The 20,018-nt window shown below is 37.7% G+C and overlaps 1 protein-coding gene across 2 annotated transcripts in view; it reads right to left on the bottom strand.

Annotated features, from left to right (window-relative positions):
• LOC118985789 (CD302 antigen-like) overlaps positions 1 to 20,018 on the bottom strand; it is a 144,861-nt gene that overhangs the window by 92,561 nt on the left and 32,282 nt on the right. For both annotated transcript variants that reach the window (XM_037044610.1, XM_037044613.1), the window contains exons 8-16: positions 18,426 to 18,583; positions 16,867 to 16,977; positions 16,219 to 16,307; positions 15,916 to 16,085; positions 12,618 to 12,817; positions 11,071 to 11,213; positions 4,986 to 5,067; positions 3,726 to 3,794; positions 1,013 to 1,127 (exon numbers count right to left, since the gene is read on the bottom strand). In XM_037044610.1, the coding sequence (XP_036900505.1) occupies positions 1,013 to 1,127; positions 3,726 to 3,794; positions 4,986 to 5,067; positions 11,071 to 11,213; positions 12,618 to 12,817; positions 15,916 to 16,085; positions 16,219 to 16,307; positions 16,867 to 16,977; positions 18,426 to 18,583 (1,137 nt within the window). The remainder of the gene's footprint in view (positions 1 to 1,012; positions 1,128 to 3,725; positions 3,795 to 4,985; positions 5,068 to 11,070; positions 11,214 to 12,617; positions 12,818 to 15,915; positions 16,086 to 16,218; positions 16,308 to 16,866; positions 16,978 to 18,425; positions 18,584 to 20,018) is intronic.

Here is a 20,018-nt window from a genome sequence, read left to right as displayed (position 1 = left end):
TCCACATTAACGATACATATTATTTATTTTTCCACTAGCTTTTCCACTTGCTTAAGAACAAAGGGTTTTCCTTTGTGCTTCCTTCAGGTTGAATCAATAATCAGGCATAACTCAGGTATAATGTCTTCTCTGGAAAGACCCCATCGACACACACACACACCCACACCCACTTCCCCTTCTATTAATGGACTGCCTGTTTGTCACTGTGAAAGAGATTTGACAGTTACTGTGCCAAAAGTCACACCTAAAGCTCTTTTAAAGGCAATAGGGTAGCCTTTTGTTAAGGAAAAAGAACATTTTGGGGTTCTTTGAATACCTTTGGTTTCAATGAATCTGTTTACATTGAATTCAGAAATTCATTTTGGAACTTTCTGGACATTTACCACTAACACTTTCATGTATGTAGGATCTGCTTAAAATAGTTTGAGAGTTAAAAATCGTCTTAAGAGTTTCCTTAACTGTCCTTGACATTTTCCTCGTAGAAAGCTAAGTAAAAGACATCTATTTATTCTCTTTTTCTCTCCCATTTGTCACTACTCTACTTAATTAAGCAATTTCCTGAATTTGAACTTACACAAACTATTACCAGCTTTTGAGTTCACTGAAATTTTTTTCTAAAGTGTTCAGGAAAATGCTTAAATTTTATTTCCTGATTCTTACTTCATTTTTGCCTTCATTTGGCATCAAAATAAAAATGATTCATGCAGCCACGTTGCTTCTTTTACTTAAAATAATCTTTCATTCCAGATCTAATTATCCTCAATTAGCCTTCAATTGTATGTTCTATACTAAATCTTTCATAATGAAAGTGGAAGATAGCATTGAATTTCAATAATCCAACATTCTGAAGGGTAGTACTCAGGCAGGATGGAGCTTAATATATTAACGGCAACTTCAAAGGCTTTTTAAAATTATAATTATAGACTAAAATGGTCTCTTTTGGTACTTGTGGTTGGTTCAGCATTCACAATGTTCACATGAAAGACTATGAAAAGAAATGACTACCACTTACCTTTTGGAATCTGACACACCCATTCAAGTTTTGTGTCACAAGCAAAAGGTCTTAAATAAATAGTTTCTCTGTCATTATACAAATACCAGCTTCTTCGCCATAGCCTCTGTGCAACCTGAAGAAGGAAGAGGATTGCACATTATTTTGAGGTTGACGAAACCCTTATAAAACACTAAAGGGGTCTTTAAAACTCTACTATAGCTCTACCACCTAAGACACTTATTTAATGAATGGGACACATGAATGAATACAATATTTAAACAGTAGCAGCCTAAGCAATAGGCTGATAAAGGAACATATAAGATCATGTTGATGTTCAAAATGCAAGTTATTGTTTTTTTCTGTTTTGTTGATATGAGTTGTAGAATCTTGTACCTTTAAATTTGGGGTAGAGCAAGCTAGAAAAGAATATTTGGTTCAGTGGTTTCCGAATACCAGGTTGTGCTAAAGCAGATTTGTGAACAGTGACATAAAAGTTTGGCATCACGGGCCCAGGCTCCTTCTTCAGTGTTGCTCTGCATTCCTAGCACATTGCCCTTCTCCACACGGTCCAAGATGGTGCTCTGCAAATTCCAACCAGCAAACAAGGAGAAAGGAGAGGGGAGGCACGACCTGGGAGGAGCATCCATCACTTTTTGGACTGCTTTTTCTTGAGGCCAAGATTCTTGCCTACAACATGGCTCTGGCTGGCCTTGTTCCTGTTGCAGGAGGCATCAGTATCTCTTTTATTTAGTTTTTTGGTAGAGTTTTCAATCTTTTCTCACATGGGGCCTCTACTTACACAGAACATAGTTTATTGCATCAGTGTTGTGGAAACTTCACAGGCTTCTCTGAATTTTTCACCTTTTCATGTGCTAAATTGGGAATTATATAAAGATGACATGATACTAAACAGTTTATTACCAGAACAGTTACTTTGAAAATAGTGCTTTCCAGTAGCCTTCTCAGGTCTTTGTCTCAAACTTCCTGTAACATTTCTGGTCAGTTGCCTTCTTGAGTCTTTTTTTCCTCCTCTTCTTACACCGATGTATTGGTAATTCACCCAAATCTACTCCTTGGTTCTTTGATCTTTCATTTAATATACATTTTTCCTTGTGATTTCCAGTCTCTTGATTTCTACTTACTATAGGATATTTATTTTTTTTAAGATTTTATTTATTCATCTTTAGAGGGGAGGGGAAGGGAAGGAGAGACGGAGAGAAATATCAATGTATGGTTGCCTCTCGTGTGTCACCTGCTGGGAACTGGCCTGCAACCCAGGCATGTGCCCTGACTGGAAATCAAACTGCGGTTGTTTGGTTCGCAGGCTCGCGCTACACCACTGAGCTACCCCAGCCAGGGCTTTTTAAAAAAGATTCTATTTATTTATCTTTAGAGGGGAAGGGGTTGGAGAGCAATGTATGGTTGCCTCTTGTGTGTCCCCTGCTGGGAACTGGCCTGCAACCCAGGCATGTGCCCTGACTGGGAATCGAATCACAATCCTCTGGTTCGCAGGCTCTCAATCCACTGAGCTACGCCAGTCAGGGCACTATAAGATATTTCTTACTGCTAGCTTGGTTTCAAAATATCTGAACTAAAATGCACTATTTTCTCCATAAACCAGTAGCCCTTCTGACTGTTTCCATAAATGTCTAGTCATACAGCTCGGTGAACCGAGGCACGTGGGTTTAAATTTTAGTTCAGTGACCACATAAGTTACTGAGTTCAAGTTTCTTCCATGTAAGAGAACTACACTAAGAGTACCTATCTGCCAAGCTTGCTTAAGCATTCAGTGACGTACTCTGTCCATGTGACATGCCTAACACTGAGCTTAGCTCTGGAGTCAGCAAGCGTTAACAGCTACATTGCCACCATCTTCACCATCTTTATTCTCCCATAAAAGTTTTACTTTGCCCGCTATAACCCTTGTCATTCCTTGTTTACTTGTGTTTATCTCTAAGTAGACTAAGTTCTGTGATGACAATGACTGCCCTATACCTTGTCATAGCTGTCCTTTCAGAGCATCACAGGCTGCTTGGATATATTACTTAATGGAATGAATAAACGAATCAATTCTGCAAAGGAAGATGCCTGTTTTTTTAATGTCTTTTGGCCTTATCTGTTGCAGCTTGGAATCTGCTTAAGATGAATCTTCTCACACCCTCTTTAGTTCATGTAAAAACTCTGGAAAATACTGTGTTGCCTACCCAAAAATGTACAAACTCCTTAATCAGGCAACAATCCTATTTCCCAACTTTATTTTCAACAAACACCACCAATGAAAACTTCCTGATCTGTACTCTGTTCTCCTCATACCTCGGCCTCTCCCTTCTACTCCTACTTTATTTTAGGCCCTTTCCTCATACCATGTCCCAGTTAGAAAGCTTTAACCTACCCTACCAGACCAAATCCTATTGGCCCAATTCAAGTCCCGCCTGTTGCTGGGAATAGGCCACCAGAATCATATCTTCTTCAGAGTTTCATTAGCCCTCTTTAGCCCACTCATTTGGAGGTCATAACTGCATAGCAATAAGAGCTTTCTTGAATATGAATTTTATCTTCCCAAGTGAAGTATAACTCGATTTCTTGAGGGCTGGGTCACGGGTATACTTCTTACCTCCCACTATACCTAATATGCTCCACACACGAAAGGCGCTCCAAGGATCTGTTGCCTAACTGTGCATGATACCAGATTTGTTTTTAAAATATGCAGATTTTCCAGCATTGTACTGACCTTGATGGCAGCACAGTCTCTGATGTCATAATCCTGCAGAAACTCGTTTTCCATGATAATAGTAGACACCTGAAAAGACAAGAGAGGCTTGAGAATTTAAGACTGATGTACAAACACTTGCAATGTAGATGCAATTTAGGCAGCTTTAATAACTCAAGTATGTTCCTATGCCATGGAAGGAAAACTCTGTTGTCTCCTTTTTCATACGAGGATGCTAAATCATGAGAGGACTTAGAAAATATCATCAGTTTCCAAACAAAGGAAGACAGTTTTGGAAGTAGAGGTGAGTGGTGTATTAAATTCACAACTGGAGTCACAGAATCAGGAGCTTGCAAAATACTTTTTGGGGGGCATGTGTTGAAATACTAGTTATTTGATGAACTATTCTCAGTATGCTCCAATTTGAAAATGAAAGTCAAGGAATTTTACATTTAGAAAGAATACACAATGAATTGACACAACTGGTAATGTGGAGTGCGTTTTTAGAGAATAATGAGAATTATTTGAGAATAATCTGCTCTTATACGCATTACCTAAAACCTCTCTTTAGGATAATATAGACATTTGATTTAATATTGAAGGACTTCTTAGGGTTCCCACAAATTATTTCCTCTAATCAAGGTGCTTTCTTTCTTATATAACTCATATTGTTAAATAACAAACGTAAAAGCTTCCCATTATGAAAAAAAAATTAGAAAGAAAAAGAAAAAGTCAGCCCTGGCTGGTGTAGCTCAGTGGATTGAGTGCGGGCCTGAGAACTACACGATCGCGGTTTGATTCCCAGTGAGGGCTCATGCCTGGGTTGCAGGCCAGGTCCCAGCAGGGGACTCACGAGAGGCAACCATACATTGATATTTCTCTCTTTTTCTCCTTCCCTTCCCCTCTAAAGATAGATAAATAAATTCTTAAAGAAAAATTCAGTTGTACTACCCAAAGATGACCACTACATCTATATACAATATATCTACATATACCTATGTATATCTATGTACGTCTATTTATCTGTATTATATCTATATCAGTTGGATTATATAGAGAAAGTCTAAATGTATATTTATTTTTATAAATAAGATTAAAGTTAGTAACTTGTTTTACCTATATTTCATATTTGTGAATCTATTTCCATTTCAATAAAGATACTTCTACAAAATTAATTTAATAGTTGTATGGTATGTGGATGTATTATTTAATAATCAACTTACTTGTTATTGAAACAAACACTCTTTCAACATTACCCCAAACAAGAAAGTTCAAACTCACTGGTGTATAATCGCTCCATTGCCAGGATCCTTGTAAATCAGGGCTCCTTTTATTCAAACCTATCCACAGCCAGCGTTCGCTACTGCGTGTAAAAGAAGGGTTAAAAAATGAGCATAGCCTTTGGCAAAAATACTTAGGACAAATAAGTTTATTCAGAAGACCTGTTACTAACTGAAAAGCACCATTTCAAGCTATATAAAGTCTTCTGAAATGAAACCAAACCCTACAGATAGGGTAGCTATGGAAAAGTACCATAGTTTTAAAACTAAATTTTAAGTCATTTCTGTCACATGAAAGGCAGAAACTATTCTGCTTTGAACTTAATAGAAAAAATGTATATGATTATCCTAATATTTTTACTGTAGAGCTTAGACAATGTTGTCAGATACAGTTAAATATGACAATGGCATTTCTTTAAAGTGTCTGTAATACTGTCAAATATCTTCTTCTCAAAATGCAGAACCAAACACTTGGTTACATTTTTATTAAACAAGATGAAAAAAACTATTTAATTCCCACTGCCCAAAAAATTCAAAGTAAATGAAGTATTTTCTAAATGCCAAACTCCATGGCTATAGCAGAGCAATATAATTAAACAATCACTTACGTGATTATATGTAACATTCATAACTATCACACTTTTATGTACAAGGTATTGAGCTAGGTGCAGTGGTGTCACAGAAAAGTGCAGGAATTTGATCTTATCTGAGAAGCACTTTATCTGTCCTTCGATTCTAAATGAAAGCTTTGCTGGATAGAGCAATCTTGGCTGTAGGTCTTTGGATTTCATGACTTGGAATACTTCTTTCCAGCCTCTTCTTGCCTGTAAGGTCTGTTTGAGAAATCAGCTGACAGTCTTATGGGCACTCCTTTGTAGGTAACTGCCTCTGTGACTGCCCCGTTCCAGTTGTTATTGTTATGTTGTACGTTCCACAGAGAAAGAGCATCAATTTTTAGACTTAAGAAAATCCCAGTGGACACAATTAAGCCCAGTGTGAATTTAGTAGCTGTAAGAGGAATCTGCAGTTTGTGTCTACAACTAATCAGAACTTTCTTAGAACCTTCCAAATTTACCATGTTTTCTGGCTATTGGATATCTAAACCACAGAGTGGAGATAATTGCCATATACAGTGTAATTAGACCTAGACAGCTAAAGTAATAAGGAGGTTCAGTAATTTGTGCAGAATTTTATGTTGCCCTAAAGTAATCACTAGGTAGTTTATTTCCTTTACACAATCAACAGTATAAACAGAAAGATGATCACAGATCATTTCTCAAAGATGCTAGAGATCTGTCCCCAACCTGTCCACCCCATTTTCTCTTGGCTCCACCTTTTCCCACTCAGAAACCTGTGCTTTCAGGCCCAAATCTGCCTGCCTCTGCTGCAGCATCTTGAGAACAGTTTTTCAGGGAGCTGAGTTTGTCCTATTGTCCAAAATTTCTAATTTTCACTATTTCCTGAGATCGAACTTCATTTCAACCCAGACATTTATTAGTTTTCAGCTTCCATTTCAGGAGATACACTCGTGTGTTAAAAATACAGAAAATAGTAGCTACTTGTGTTTATTTTCTATGTGATAAGGGGTGGAAAACATTTCCTCAATTACAGTTTATTTCTGGTTTGACCTGATTTATCTGTAAGCAGATAAAAAGAAGAAATTGGAAATCACATTGATCATTGAATATCTCTAATGTGGATTTTAGAAAATTTGAGAAAAAAATTGATCACAACTAGGGAATCAAATCAATTGAAATTTGATTTCTCTTTATAAATTTCTTCTACTCTGAGCACTAAGTGCATGGTTTAAGGCTGTTAGGTTAGGAAGGCATTGCATAAAAGGTTACTATGTGTATTTCTGTTAACATTTCCATTCTCAGTCGAATTTCCTGCTGCATCTGGTTTCTAAGGAAAACAGTACCTAAGCCATAACCTCTAATAAATACTATTTGATGAGGGTGTTTAGTTTGCAAAGCCCTAGATTTGTATCTGAATCCATTCATGCCACATCACAGGGGGTGGTGCACCAGCAGCAATGGCATTGCAAACAAGGCTTTCTTCTCTAATCCTATGACTGTTTTTGCTCAATGGCTTTCCCTGGTGGGTTGCTATTAAGAGTTGCAAAGATGTTAGAGCCTTAATGACTTGGTACACCATGAATCCTTTTCACTGAAATACAAATAGAGGTGTGGAATGTAGATGGTGAGACATATAGCAGTAATCGGACTTAACTCCTTGGCATGCAATACACAATTTGGGCAATGGACATCTTGCTGAGAAAGGTCAATTCTTGCAATAAAAAGCTACGGTGTTCAGGGAGTATACTTCAGAATCATTTTTCTGATATAAATAGGTTTGCTTCTTTCCCTCCCTTCAAGCCACGGTCACTTTATTGCTTTTAGAATGTGCTGTCTTTGTGAGTATAGCATGGGCAAACAATCTCCTTGTTAATGAAGTGCATAAGCAGACAGCACAGTCTGCTTAATATGGCATTGTGTTAGCTGCTGGGATAAAGGTATCATAAAATATAATTCCTATGAGTGAAAGGATTATGGTGATTTTTTTCTTGTGCTTTTCTGCTTCCTAAATTCAATATGCATTACTTCTGTGATCAGAAAAAATTAAACATTGTACATTCTGTGTTACACTAAATGTTAACTCTGTACAAATGGGAGCTAGGATTTGAAGTGATTTTTATTCATTACCATTTTTTATATTTCACAAATTTCAGGTAATGAACTTGCATTACTTTTTAAATTGGGGTGAGTGGGACCTCAGTGAGTGTGATCGGAAACTAAGAAGCGAATCAAGAAAGATTCCTTAATTACCTCTTAGACTTTAGGTTTCTTTTCTAATGTGATCTATTTTGTGTATAGAAGCTCTTATGGACCATTTATATCACACATGATGTTCTATTTTCCATTAATTGATTCCCACAAATATCTACAACCTCACCGCTTAGTATTTATCCATGGCTCTCTGTGCCAGTTAAAGATTCTTAACTTTTTGCTTGGTGTTATTCAAAATCCAGTTTGTGTCAGTATTTTACTTAAAAAAATACTTCAGCCTAGACAGCATGATATTGTGTGTGTTAAAGAACTAGGGGCCTGTAAGTTACCCTGCTTGAAAGTCTTACTTTAGGGAGGATCAGCAGGGTATGAGTAATGTCATGTTAGAAGCAGCCACCACAATGACATTGGTCACCCAAGGCTTTGGTAATCAGCAGAGTGAATGTCAGAAATGGGTTTTATCAGTGAAATTAGAAGCTTCTTCATCAGTATAATATTGATGAAATTGAAGTTATTCAAGACACGAGGAATGCCTAAAATATTTAGAGACCCTCGCCCTTCATGAAAGGGTATCGGAATCTGGTGAGACCAGTAGTCTATGCTGTTAGAAATGGACCTAGTGCTTAAGCTCCAAATAGTCCCATGTCCAGTTGTTGGGCCAGGTGACTGGGACTGCATGATTCTGACAATATTGTCAGATATTGTCTGAAATATTGTCACATTGTCCTCAAAGAAACCTTCCACTCAAGATGGTAGTTGGAACATCTAAAAGGACAGACTGCTGGAATGCTGTCAAGTTTACCAAACAGGTTTTGTGAAACATTTTGCGCCTGTTTCAGTGAATGTTTGTTTAACAAACATCTGTATGTGTGAAAAGATTTGGTCTAAGTCTTGCATTCATTATAACCTACTACCAAGGTTGTGGGGAATAGCTAAGAAATACTCATCTCAAAAAAAAAAAACCTGCCCTGGATGTGTGACTCAGTGGATGAGTGCCAGCCTGTGAACCAAAGGGTCGTTGGTTCAATTCCCAGTCAGGACACATACCTGGGTTGCAGGCCAGGTCCTTAGTAGGGGGCGAGTGAGAAGCAACCACATACTGGTGTTTCTCTCCCTCTCTTTTTCCCTTCCTCCCCCTCTGTCTAAACAAATAAAATCTTTAAAAAAAAAGAGAAAAAGAAACCAAGAGTAAGTATATCCAAATAGGCTTAGGTTGGTCTGCAATGAACTTTTGTATATTAATTTCTAATGCTAGAAAATATACTCTAGAATAACTGAAATTCTATAATAGATACTTAATAAATGAATGAAAAGGTATTTTATTTTACATCAGGTTTCCAGCACACTCTACTGAAACTTTCTTTCATGAGGAAAACACAATAGTGGATATATTAATACATATCTAGAAAACGTGGAAAATGTTTAAACACTTAGAAAATCCCTTAAAATCTTATCTCCCAAGACAACAATGATCTTTATTGATGCATTTTGTGGTCTACTTTGAATATAAATATTATATTTTTACACTTTCACTTTGAATATAAATAATATTTTTATACTTTCATAATTTGCTTTCTCCACCACTAACTACATTATATTTACATGTTATAGTATTGTTTTTTTAAATCTTAGTGCAGAGGGGATAATTCCAAATGAAGATCAATAATAGTGATGATAATAGAGATCTTTACCTTTTTCTCACCTTCATGGAAATGCATTTAATGTTTAATCATTAAGTACAATATGGTAATTGGTTTAACTATTCTTCTATTAATTTAATAATAATTTATATAATAGTTATATCAATTAAATATGTTTAAGTATATGATATTTTGACATATTAAGCCAGGAATCAATAGTGAATTTTACCAGATGGATTTTTAGAATTTATTAAGATGATCATATATTTGTCTTAATAAGTAGACCCAACCTTGTATTCTTGAAACAAATCCTAAATTGTCAAGGTGTTTTATTCTGAGATATTATAATGTAGTGGGCTAAAAATGTGGGCTACATGGGTTCAACTATTGGATCCTTTCCTTATAGCTATATAACCCTGAACAGGTTTGACTTCCCTGTGTTTCTGTCTTCTCATTTAGATGTAATGGGCATAGTAACAGTACCTGCTTCATAGGTTGTTCTGAGGATTAAAAGAGCTAACAGAAAACACTTAGGACATTCATTATCTGGCAAATAATAAGCATTATACAAGCATTTGTTTTTATATAAGCAGTTAGTATTTACTTTTTTAAGTCTAGTCATGAGACTGGTCTGTAATTCTTTGTGCTATTGTTAACAGGCTTTGATATCAGAATTAGACTAGTTCGTGAAAAAACTGAATGCTTGCATTAGTTTCTATGTGACAGAGTACAAGATTTTGCTTGTACTATTGAAATATTGTACATGGTAGTGATCTCTTTTGTGAAATGTGAAGGAATTCATGTACAGAACTACATAGTTCCCATTTGTTTCTTGGAAGATATTCTTGGTGAACTTTTTCAATTCCTTCCATGGCCATTGGGTTACTGGGTTTCTACTCATCAAATCACAGGAATTGAATGTGGGAATTTGTGGAGTCAGGATGGGCAGAGGAGGGCAAAGAGGGGAAATCGGGATAACTGTAAGAGAAAAACAATAAAAAAATCTAAAAAGAATTTAAAATTTTTTAAATATTCAAAAAATTTAATATTTCCTTAGATTGTGTTCATTTCATAATTGCATGTAAAACAGAATGGGATTATGCATAGCATTCTCACCAATTAAAAATTTTCTTCATGAAATGGGTTTTATAATCCCCTACTCAGGATTCATTTTACCTTCCTGTTTTTTTATTTTCATGGTTTAATCATCAGTAGATTTTTTCCCCTGTACATTCTGGTCTCAGAACCTTTGCTTATGAAAGGAGCCTGTTTTCCCTGGCTCCTTTTCCTACCTTACCTTTCAGAATATAAGCTTCCCTTCCAAGAACATCCTTCTTCATAACGTTTTTCCCAATTAAGAGATCCTTCCAGAAACACTTTCTCCCCCCTCTGAATTCCCATCATCCCTCCTTCCTGTGTACTAGAGGATGCACCATAATTCCCTTATCTCCACGGTGGGACTTCACTGTGCTGCACAAAGGGTGGGGCCTCTGTCTTCCTCATCTTTGAATCCCTCAGGGTGTCTTACACACAAAGACACTTGATGTTCAATGATGCTAAGTACTGCATGACCCATGTTAAATAATAAAACATGTCAATTCTGAATGCACAGCGGATATCCAATTTAGCAGAGAAAATTTCATTCTAAAAATATTACCTGAACTGCTCCATTAAAAAGTGAAGAAATTCCTTTATTTCATTCACATGGTGGAAGCTAGGAAGGTGTCCTCCAAGGGCTTGGCAGAATCTCTCAGCTTCTTCCCAGTTCCTCTTTCTTACAACTCTTTCTATATGAAATAGCTTAAGAAAACATAATGTTAATTTGTTTTCTGGTATACTCATAAAATATTCATAATTTTAAAATCAATTACAGTCAAAAATAATGAGCCCCTGAAAGGAATTCTTATAGGCATAATGAAGATGTGGGTAAATGCACATACACTGTCACAGACTGAAAGTGTCACTGAAAGCCAGCATAGCGGCCAGCCACTGCTGTAGAGGGATGACCTTCCTCAGGCTAGAGAACTGCTCCAACAAGATGTGATGCTCTCCTGCCTTCCTAGGACCTGGAGAGATCATCTGAACCAGCAGATGAGGCTACACATACTCATGAATAGTTTTGGAGGGGACTTCTGCAAAGAAATGTGCTAACAATATAATTCCGAACATAATACACTGAGATCTGCACAAGTACAGAACTCTTTTCTGAAGTACAAGAATCAAAGGGCAGAATACACTAATGTGCAAAGATTGACAGAAGATGGCAAAACAAAATTCGCCACCTAGGACTGTTTCTTTGGTTTGTGATGACTAATTTTATGCCAAAAGAATGATAGTCATTGCAAAAGAAGAGGAGGAGCAGGTGACACATTGGTGGACTGAATTATTGGTCCTGATGTTTCAGTTCCCTGTGATACAATTATATATTCTTGCCATGGCCTTTCCAGTGGGTAAAGTACACTTCCCTGTATAATACATTCACTTGGGGCCCTGCCCTGTGACTTGCTGTGATCAATGGGATATTAATGGAGGTAGAGTGAGTGGAGGCCTGAAATGTTCTTAGACAGCTGGGCTTGCCTCTCAGGCTCTAGTGGTTGACTGTGAAAAGAAGAACCCCCTGACAGCTGCCGCCCACTCAGCCTGAGATCCAAATTGAAGGGCAGCCTGGATGAACCCACAGCTGAAAGCAGAGCTAACCATTCAAGACCAAAATCTATCAGTCAAGCCATATCTGATCTGGAGATCTGTGAACATGAGATTAAATATTTTTGTCATAGCCCCTGAAGTTTAGGGTGGTATATAATGATTTCTTTGTGGAAACAATGAACTGGAACAAACACTAAAATAATGTTTTTGTACATTGTAAGAAGTTACAGAACTCTTCATGTGATAACAAGAATCAGAGGGATGGAAGAATCATAAGCTAAGTTTCAGCATGACATGAAGCTGACCCAAATTTGCAGAACAAAAGAACCATAGGCAAGAGCCAGTTCTGACCCTGGCCATGCTCTTTTAGGTAAGAGGTGAGCTGATGTGGGAAGAGCTGTCTGCTGCCACAGACTCAATGATGCTCTCCCTGAGAAGGACTCTGTGCTCCCAACCACTTTGGTATCTGTCTCGGGAGGAGTAAAATTTGTACAAGGACATGGACTTGGGTTATAGATAGATAAATTGTTGAAGGACTGAGTGAGAATGTTTCATTACCTTATAGCAAGAAAGACCCAAGGGTAAATTATACCAGCCTTCAGGACAGGGGTCTTCAGGCTTGGGGGCAGCTTCTTCAGGCTCAGCAGGCTCCGTGATTTTCTTGCATATTGAAAGTGCTCTGAAGCTTTTGCAGTCTTTTACTTCCCATTTCCCAAGAGACTTTTCAGTAGTCATAGCTACGCACCCACCTGGAGAAGCTGGGGTTAAATGGGAAAGTTTAATTTAAAATTACATTTTAAAATTTAAAGTACAAACATTTTCCAGTGCCCTTACCCTTTCTTTGAGCCAAGGCAGGAAGAGAGAATAGGAAAGAAGTGTGTTACTCACAATAATGATGATGTGACGGTGACGACGAGAATACAGAGGAGTGTTTGCTACTTGCCAGGTACTATTCCAAGAGGAGTCAATGAATTGAATCCTCACACAAAAAAAGCTAAAGTGGATTTTGTTGTCATGCTGAGGCACAGTGAGGATTAGTGACTTGTCCAAGGTTACATGTTAGTAAGTGGTCACTCCAGGACAAATCCAGATGGTCTGTGTGCAGAGCTGTACCCTAAAGCACTGTGCTGCTCAGGTTCGTAGTAACTTTGAACCACTCTCAACTGTGTTTTTTGATAATCCTCACTTGAGGACATGCTTATTTATCTTAGAGGGAGGGGACGAAAGGGAGAGCGAGAGGGAGAGAAACATCGACCTGAGAGAGAAACACTGATTGCTTGCCCTCATAAGTCTCCCAACCAGGGACCAAATCCTCAATTTAGGCATGTGCCCTGACTGGGAATGGAACCCGTGACCTTCCAGTTTTATGGGATGATGCTCCCATCAGTTGAGCCACATTGGCCAGGGCCACTCTGAACGGTTTTTAAACAACTTGGTACACCTCAAAATAAAACTCATACAGATTCAGAGCCAAAGGAAGAACTGATACAACAAAGGTAGAGGACATATATGTGTCTACTATTAATTTTATGACAGCCAGAATTTTATTTATTTACAGAAACATTAAAAGGTAGTTTGTATTATCAGATACATCAGGTAAGAATAAGTGACTTGCCCACAGTCAGAGTTAGTGAGTGGAGGAGTCAGGAATGCCACCCAGATCTGTCCGACGAGGCACCATGCCCCCTTTCCCATTTCGCCACACTGCCTGAAGTGGGCGGAAGATAAGAACATACACTGGAAGCAACAAGGACACTTTCTATTCCACCAAACAGAGGAGCCACATGGGTCCACGTCTCGTAGTTATACCTCAACAGCAAGAGGAACCAGCACCTGGGGTAAACAATGCTGTGTTATCCTGGATGTAGTGCTACTTTTCTCTGGTTCTACCCGCTGTCCATGGCTGGCCCATAACAGACGGGCTGACTGAAGCTGGGAGTAATAGTGGGAAAAGGAGCTTCGAGTCAGGCTCTCTGGCTACAGCAATGACAGAACAGACACTGTGGTTACGTCCTGGGCACCTCTCCAACCACCAAGGCTTATCTATAAAGAATGTGACATCGGTTGTGAGATGTCTGTCTATAAAAAAAAATCACATGTTTTAGATATTAGAAAATTTTAATTTAAGACTAGCTTTAACCAGGATTAACATCTGTACCCTCCATTTTGTACAACTAAAAAGATGACTTTGTTACCAATACTACTCACATTTATGATGATGACCATGTGTTGTGAATTTCGTGGGCATTCTCTATTTCAAATATTGTGTTTAATTATACACTGACATGGTTTAATTTCTGTATTATGAAAATTGGTCTTCATAATCACATTATACACATATAAAAATAGAAATAATTCAAAGGGAAAAAAGTTGTATTCTTTATAATTGCTGCTTTATGCAATGCCAAAATCCTCTAAAAAGCATTGAATTAGTAATCAGGAAATCTGGATGAGAGCCATTCAACAATCAGGTAACTTCTGTCAAGTAAATTGCCTTTCTAAACCTCATCTCTCAAATCTGAAAACAGAAGGGACTTCTGAGGTCCTCTGAATTAAATGTTCTGCTTCTAAGGCTAATTACAGTCATTGCTTTAGGCTAGTTAAAGAAGGATGAACTAACTTTCAGAATAAATAACGCCTACAATATACTGCTGTTGTAGACCGGTCTTCCTGGTTCTAGGAATTGTATCTCAACCCCTTGTGGCTAAGGGCGAGGGACAACGTTTGGAATGCGAGCTGCAGGAGACAAAGTTTGTCTCTGGTAGCAAACACTGCCTCAGTTTCCTCTCCCTGCCCCCAAAGCTTGGTCAGAAATCAATGACAGGTAAGACCCCTCACAGCGAGGGGCAACCTAAGCCAGACTCTATCGCTTGGGAGGCCTTCATGGAAGGACTTGGGGGCTGCAACAAAGAGCAATGGACTCTCACCTCCCAGCTTTGACAAAGCCCGAGTCCCCATGTTCTCTGGGAAGGGCGCTTCCTGGCTCTAATCCCCTTAAACCTGAATACCTCTTGTTGGGGAGAGGTGCAGCTCCTTGCCTTGCTAGAGCGTGTCCTGGGGAAAAATCTGGCATCACAAAGACTTCCTGAGAAACCTTTGAAATCTGCTCTGCTAAGAGTGTTTTCATTCATAAGTTAAAGGTTCAAGCAAGAAACCCTAAAACTCTGTTCCTGACAGACTTCTGACTCATAGTAAGCCCTCAGATTTCTTTGAAATGTTATCTACTGTTTGATCCTTGCTGCCCTGTATTCCTGTGTATTACAACCCAATAAATGGCCCTGGAGGAGGAGGCTCAAGGCCTTTTTCTCCTCGGAGAAACTGACCACTGCTCACGTCCTTTTCCTCTGGGAAAATGGCCACTTCTCCTCCTAAGCAGATCACATCATGTCTCAGTCATATTTACTCTCATCCGTGGCACTCAGGGGGACTTGCGAGGAAAGTCACTCCCACATATTGCCTCCTTAATTCTCGTCCATTGTGGATAATAGAAGTAAACACATTTAATTTTGGAGAAAGAAGTTAAGCAGAGAGATGAAAATATAACGTGCTTCTCAATGAAGTTTCTAGATTCTGCTTGAGACTTATATGGAAAAGAAAAAAACCTCACACTGAGCATTCTGGCTCTATGCCATTAAAAGGTGGTTTCTGAGAATGGAGTTTTCTAGCTTCTTATATTGGGTTATTATTCCCAAAGTTTTAATAGGTAAGACACAGTCACTGTTTCTATTTACTGTCCCAAGATTCTAGTCTTAAAGACTGTAATTTCTCTTACATTTCAAAGGTAAGCAAAGAACAGATCTGGCAGGGATGTGCATTTCACACTGGATTCTATCACTGTAAAGCCTAAGACACTCACCTGGCTCAAGAAAATTCCAGTTGGAAAAGGTTACAGACCGCTTTGCTCCACCGACACTTGCCCAGCTGTATTCTCCTTGTGAATCTACATCTCTCAGGCCAGTCCAGAAGTATTTTCCTGGAGACTTAGTATACTTTCTAATCATATCATTCAGAAATTCTTGCTCAAATCTACAAAACAAGAGTCAAATTAGTAGGTGTTTTTTATAATGACTGAATTACTATATACATAGAAGATTCACCTTCTCCTTAGGAAGATTATTTAGCAAAGGAACCCAGAGTTAAAAGTTTCTGAGAGTCACACCTGCTAGTTATAGTCAGATTGCAGTTGGTTCCAAAAGGGACCTCATCCTTGTAAATCTTGTAACAGGTCTCTCCATGTCTCTTCCAGCCCTAAATCAGAGGAGAAATACCATCACACTGTCGTCCAGATCTGATGCTGATGCCCTGCTCTGATGAACGAGGTTCTGAGGACACCCCACAATTATGGAAATTTAGAATGTGACCAAGAAATTCATGCACATGATAAGGGCAGGGTAAAATTTCTTAGATAACCTCTGAAGGACTGTCAGCCTGTGTCAAACAGAAGGTGTCTTAGTTCTCTTTAGCTTCAGTGCCTAGCTCACCATAAGAGTATAATGTTGTTGGTTGAATTATTTTTGAACAGAAATAACATAAGTAAGGGAAGTGAAGCTATCAGCATTGAGGACAGTAAACATATACATTTTTATAGAAATTCATAAATAGGTAATTCTTTTTCCTGTAACTCTTTTTTCTCCTGTAAGAACGTTGATATGCTACGATTCACTGTACTCTGGCTTGCTTTAATGTAAATGAACAGAAGCTAGTAATCTCCTATTTTCCAGGTCTGAATTGTCGAAGCCTCAATTGCCACCCTTGACCAAGAAGGTGTCAAACTGCTCAGAAACATATATGCAGCTGTTTCTCATACCTCATCTGGAGGGCACATCTTATCCGCTCTTGCATCACTTATGTTTTCTCCCTTTTTCTTACACACATATTTAAGTTTCTCTTCACACGATTGGACTTTCCACTGACCTAGCTTTTAAAAAATAGAAAAAAATTTCCACAAGACATATTATTTACCATATATTTAGAATTGAACTCTAACTTACTTTAAATGAAGATAGTTTCTTCTCACAAAATTATAGGGGGCAGCGGTGGGGGCGTAGAAAGAGAGTGATAGGAAAGAATGAGTATAAATGAATGATGAAACCTGAGAACATGCACCTAGAAAATGCTGCCCAACCAGGCTGCATCATTTCCAAATCACCTCAAGGTCACAAGGGGGATGGATTTCATTTTTTTTTAAGAGCAAAAATAAAACCATCAAAGGATAGAAGTTGGAGAGAGAACTCAGCCCACAAACAGCTACTTATGTTCTAGTCTTCTCCCACATGCCATGGCCAAATTTGGTCCCAAAGGTTAAAAATTTTTGGGCATGTCAACTAAGCTCCCTGTCTGTCTCCTGATATGTAAAATGATGATGGTTAGAACAGCTACTCTCCAAGAATTCTAGAATTAAAAATTTCTTCCAACTCTACTTCAGCTTTGATTTCAAAGTTCTCCCTTTCAAACCTTAACATTTATTTTGCTTAACTGAATAATACATCCTGCTTTCTTCAAGTTGAATTTTAATACATCAATTGTGATTAGGTTTCTGAGAACTGAGTTTTCTAGCTGGACACCGGAATGCCACCCAGGTGTGTCATTAATTCACTCCAGCCTATCAGAAGCCATTTCTACTTTTGACAGTCTGCTAAATGCATCTTAGATAGCCTTTAAAACAGAACACTGGATGTGACAATCTTCTAAATTAATCTCTGACAACGTTCTAAATACATCTTTACCCTTGAAACACTACTAAATAACATATCACTGATTGCGTCCACTTAACTCTCTAGAAGTTTGGGTCTCATAGTCAACACCCTAAATAATTAGGAGCCCACAGCAAAGTGATACAAACAATATACACAGGTACAAATGTCCTTTCTGTTCAAGATTCAGCACATTTTGAACTCTTCACTAAAGCATGTTTAACACGTGTTTGAGCATTTTATAGGAGTAAGACGCTCTCCGAACAAGTTTGGCCTAAATTTTAATAAAGATATAAAAGATATATTTTTTAATTTCTTAAAGGAGGATTAATATGAAATTTAATCTGAACATGAATTCAGAAGATGAGACATTTCAGATTGGCTACATGTTAAACATACACTGAGGAAAGAAAGCATCTTATTAGCTCAAATCTGGCACAAGACTCTGAGTTCCAAGGGGACCTCCTGATCAGTTTCAGACCAGATCAGATACTCTCAGACAGGAAGTGAATTGCTTATTTAGTCATTGTTTTATTTACCTTTCTTCAGTAGCTACCAGAAAGACAATCTATAAGGCTTTTAGCTTTTATTTTCTTGTCAGCTTAAACACAAACATTCCCACCAAATATTGCATTAATATGAGAATACAGATAAGCCCCAGGAGGTTTCTTACCTGTCCCACGTAGGAAACACAGTTGGGAGTCATATTGTAGGGAACACTTGGCTCATTCTTATCCCAGTATGTGAGAGTAACTTCAGTACCATCTGACCACTGAAAGAGAGCTGGTGTATTTATGTTCTTAAGACCTGTCCATGTCTCGTCTTTGGCATCTAGAAGAAAAATGTTTTACTTGTTTGGTTTTATTCAATTAATACAGTACATACTTCAAATTGTTGCTGATTTTTACATTCTGATTTGAGGTTTTAAAAGCCTTGATGGTATTCTTTTTTTTTTTTTTAGTTTTAATTCAGAACATGCTATTCTTATTTATTTATTTATTTTCTATTTAAGTATAGTTGGTATACAACCTTACATTGCATCCAAATTGGAAAAGAGGAAGAAAAACTGTCACTGTTTGCAGATGATATGATAGTGTACATAGAAAACCCTATAGACTCCACCAAAAAACTACTCAACCTAATAAGTGAATTTGGCACAACAGCGGGATTCAAAGTCAATATTAGAAATCAAAAGCATTTTTGTACACCAACAATGAAATAACAGAAACAGAAATTAGGAAAAAAAATCCCATTTGACATAGTAACAAGAAAAATAAAGTACCTAGGAGCAAACCTAACCAAGGAGAGAATATACCTCAGAAAACCCAACCAAGGAGCTAAAAGACCTCAGAAAACTACATAACACTGAAGAAAGAAATTAAGGAAGACACAAACAAATGGAAGCATATAATGTGTTCATGGATTAGAAGAATTAATATAATCAAAATGATGATGTCCATACTACCCAAAGGAATCTACAGACTCATTGGTACTATTAAAGTACCAATGGCATATTTCACAGACATAGAACAAACATTTAAAAAATTTATATGGAACCATAAATGACACCAAATACCTGCAGCGATTTTGAGGAAGAAGAACAAAATAGGAGGGATCATAATACCTGATATTAAGCTGTATTTTAAGGCCACTGTAATCAAAACAGCCTGGTACTGGCATAAGAACAGACACATGGACCAATGGAACATAATAGAGAGCCCAGAAATAAATCCAAGTCTCTCTGGTCAATTAGTATTTGACAAAGCAGGCGGCAGCATAAAATGGAGCAAAAATAGCCTCTTCAACAAATGGTGTAGGAGAGCTGGACAGCTACATGCAAAAAAATGAAACTTGATCACCAATTTACACCATACACAAAAATAAATTCAAGGTGGATAAAAGACTTAAATATAAGTCATGACACCATAAAAGTACTAGAGGAAAACATCAGTAAGAAAATCTCAGTCATTCCACGCAGCAATATGTCCACTGATATGTCCCCTAAAGCAAGGAACATAAAGGAAAGAATAAACAAATGGGACCTCATCAAATTAAAAAGCGTCTGCATGGCTAAAGAAAACAGCATTAAAATGAAAAGAGAATCAACTATATGGGAAAATATATTTGCCAATGATACCTCAGACAAGGGTTTGATCTCCAAAATATATAAAGAATTCATACAACTCCACTCCAATTAAAAAGTGGGCAAAGGACTTGAACAGACACTTCTCCAGGGAGGACATACAGAGAGCCCAGGACATGAAAA

This window comes from Sturnira hondurensis, unplaced genomic scaffold, assembly GCF_014824575.4.
Source record: "Sturnira hondurensis isolate 20B ecotype Veracruz unplaced genomic scaffold, ASM1482457v3 Scaffold0004136, whole genome shotgun sequence".
Classification (NCBI taxonomy): domain Eukaryota; kingdom Metazoa; phylum Chordata; class Mammalia; order Chiroptera; family Phyllostomidae; genus Sturnira; species Sturnira hondurensis.
The sequence above is the reverse complement of the archived record's forward strand: the minus strand, read 5'-3'. Positions and strand labels throughout refer to the sequence as shown.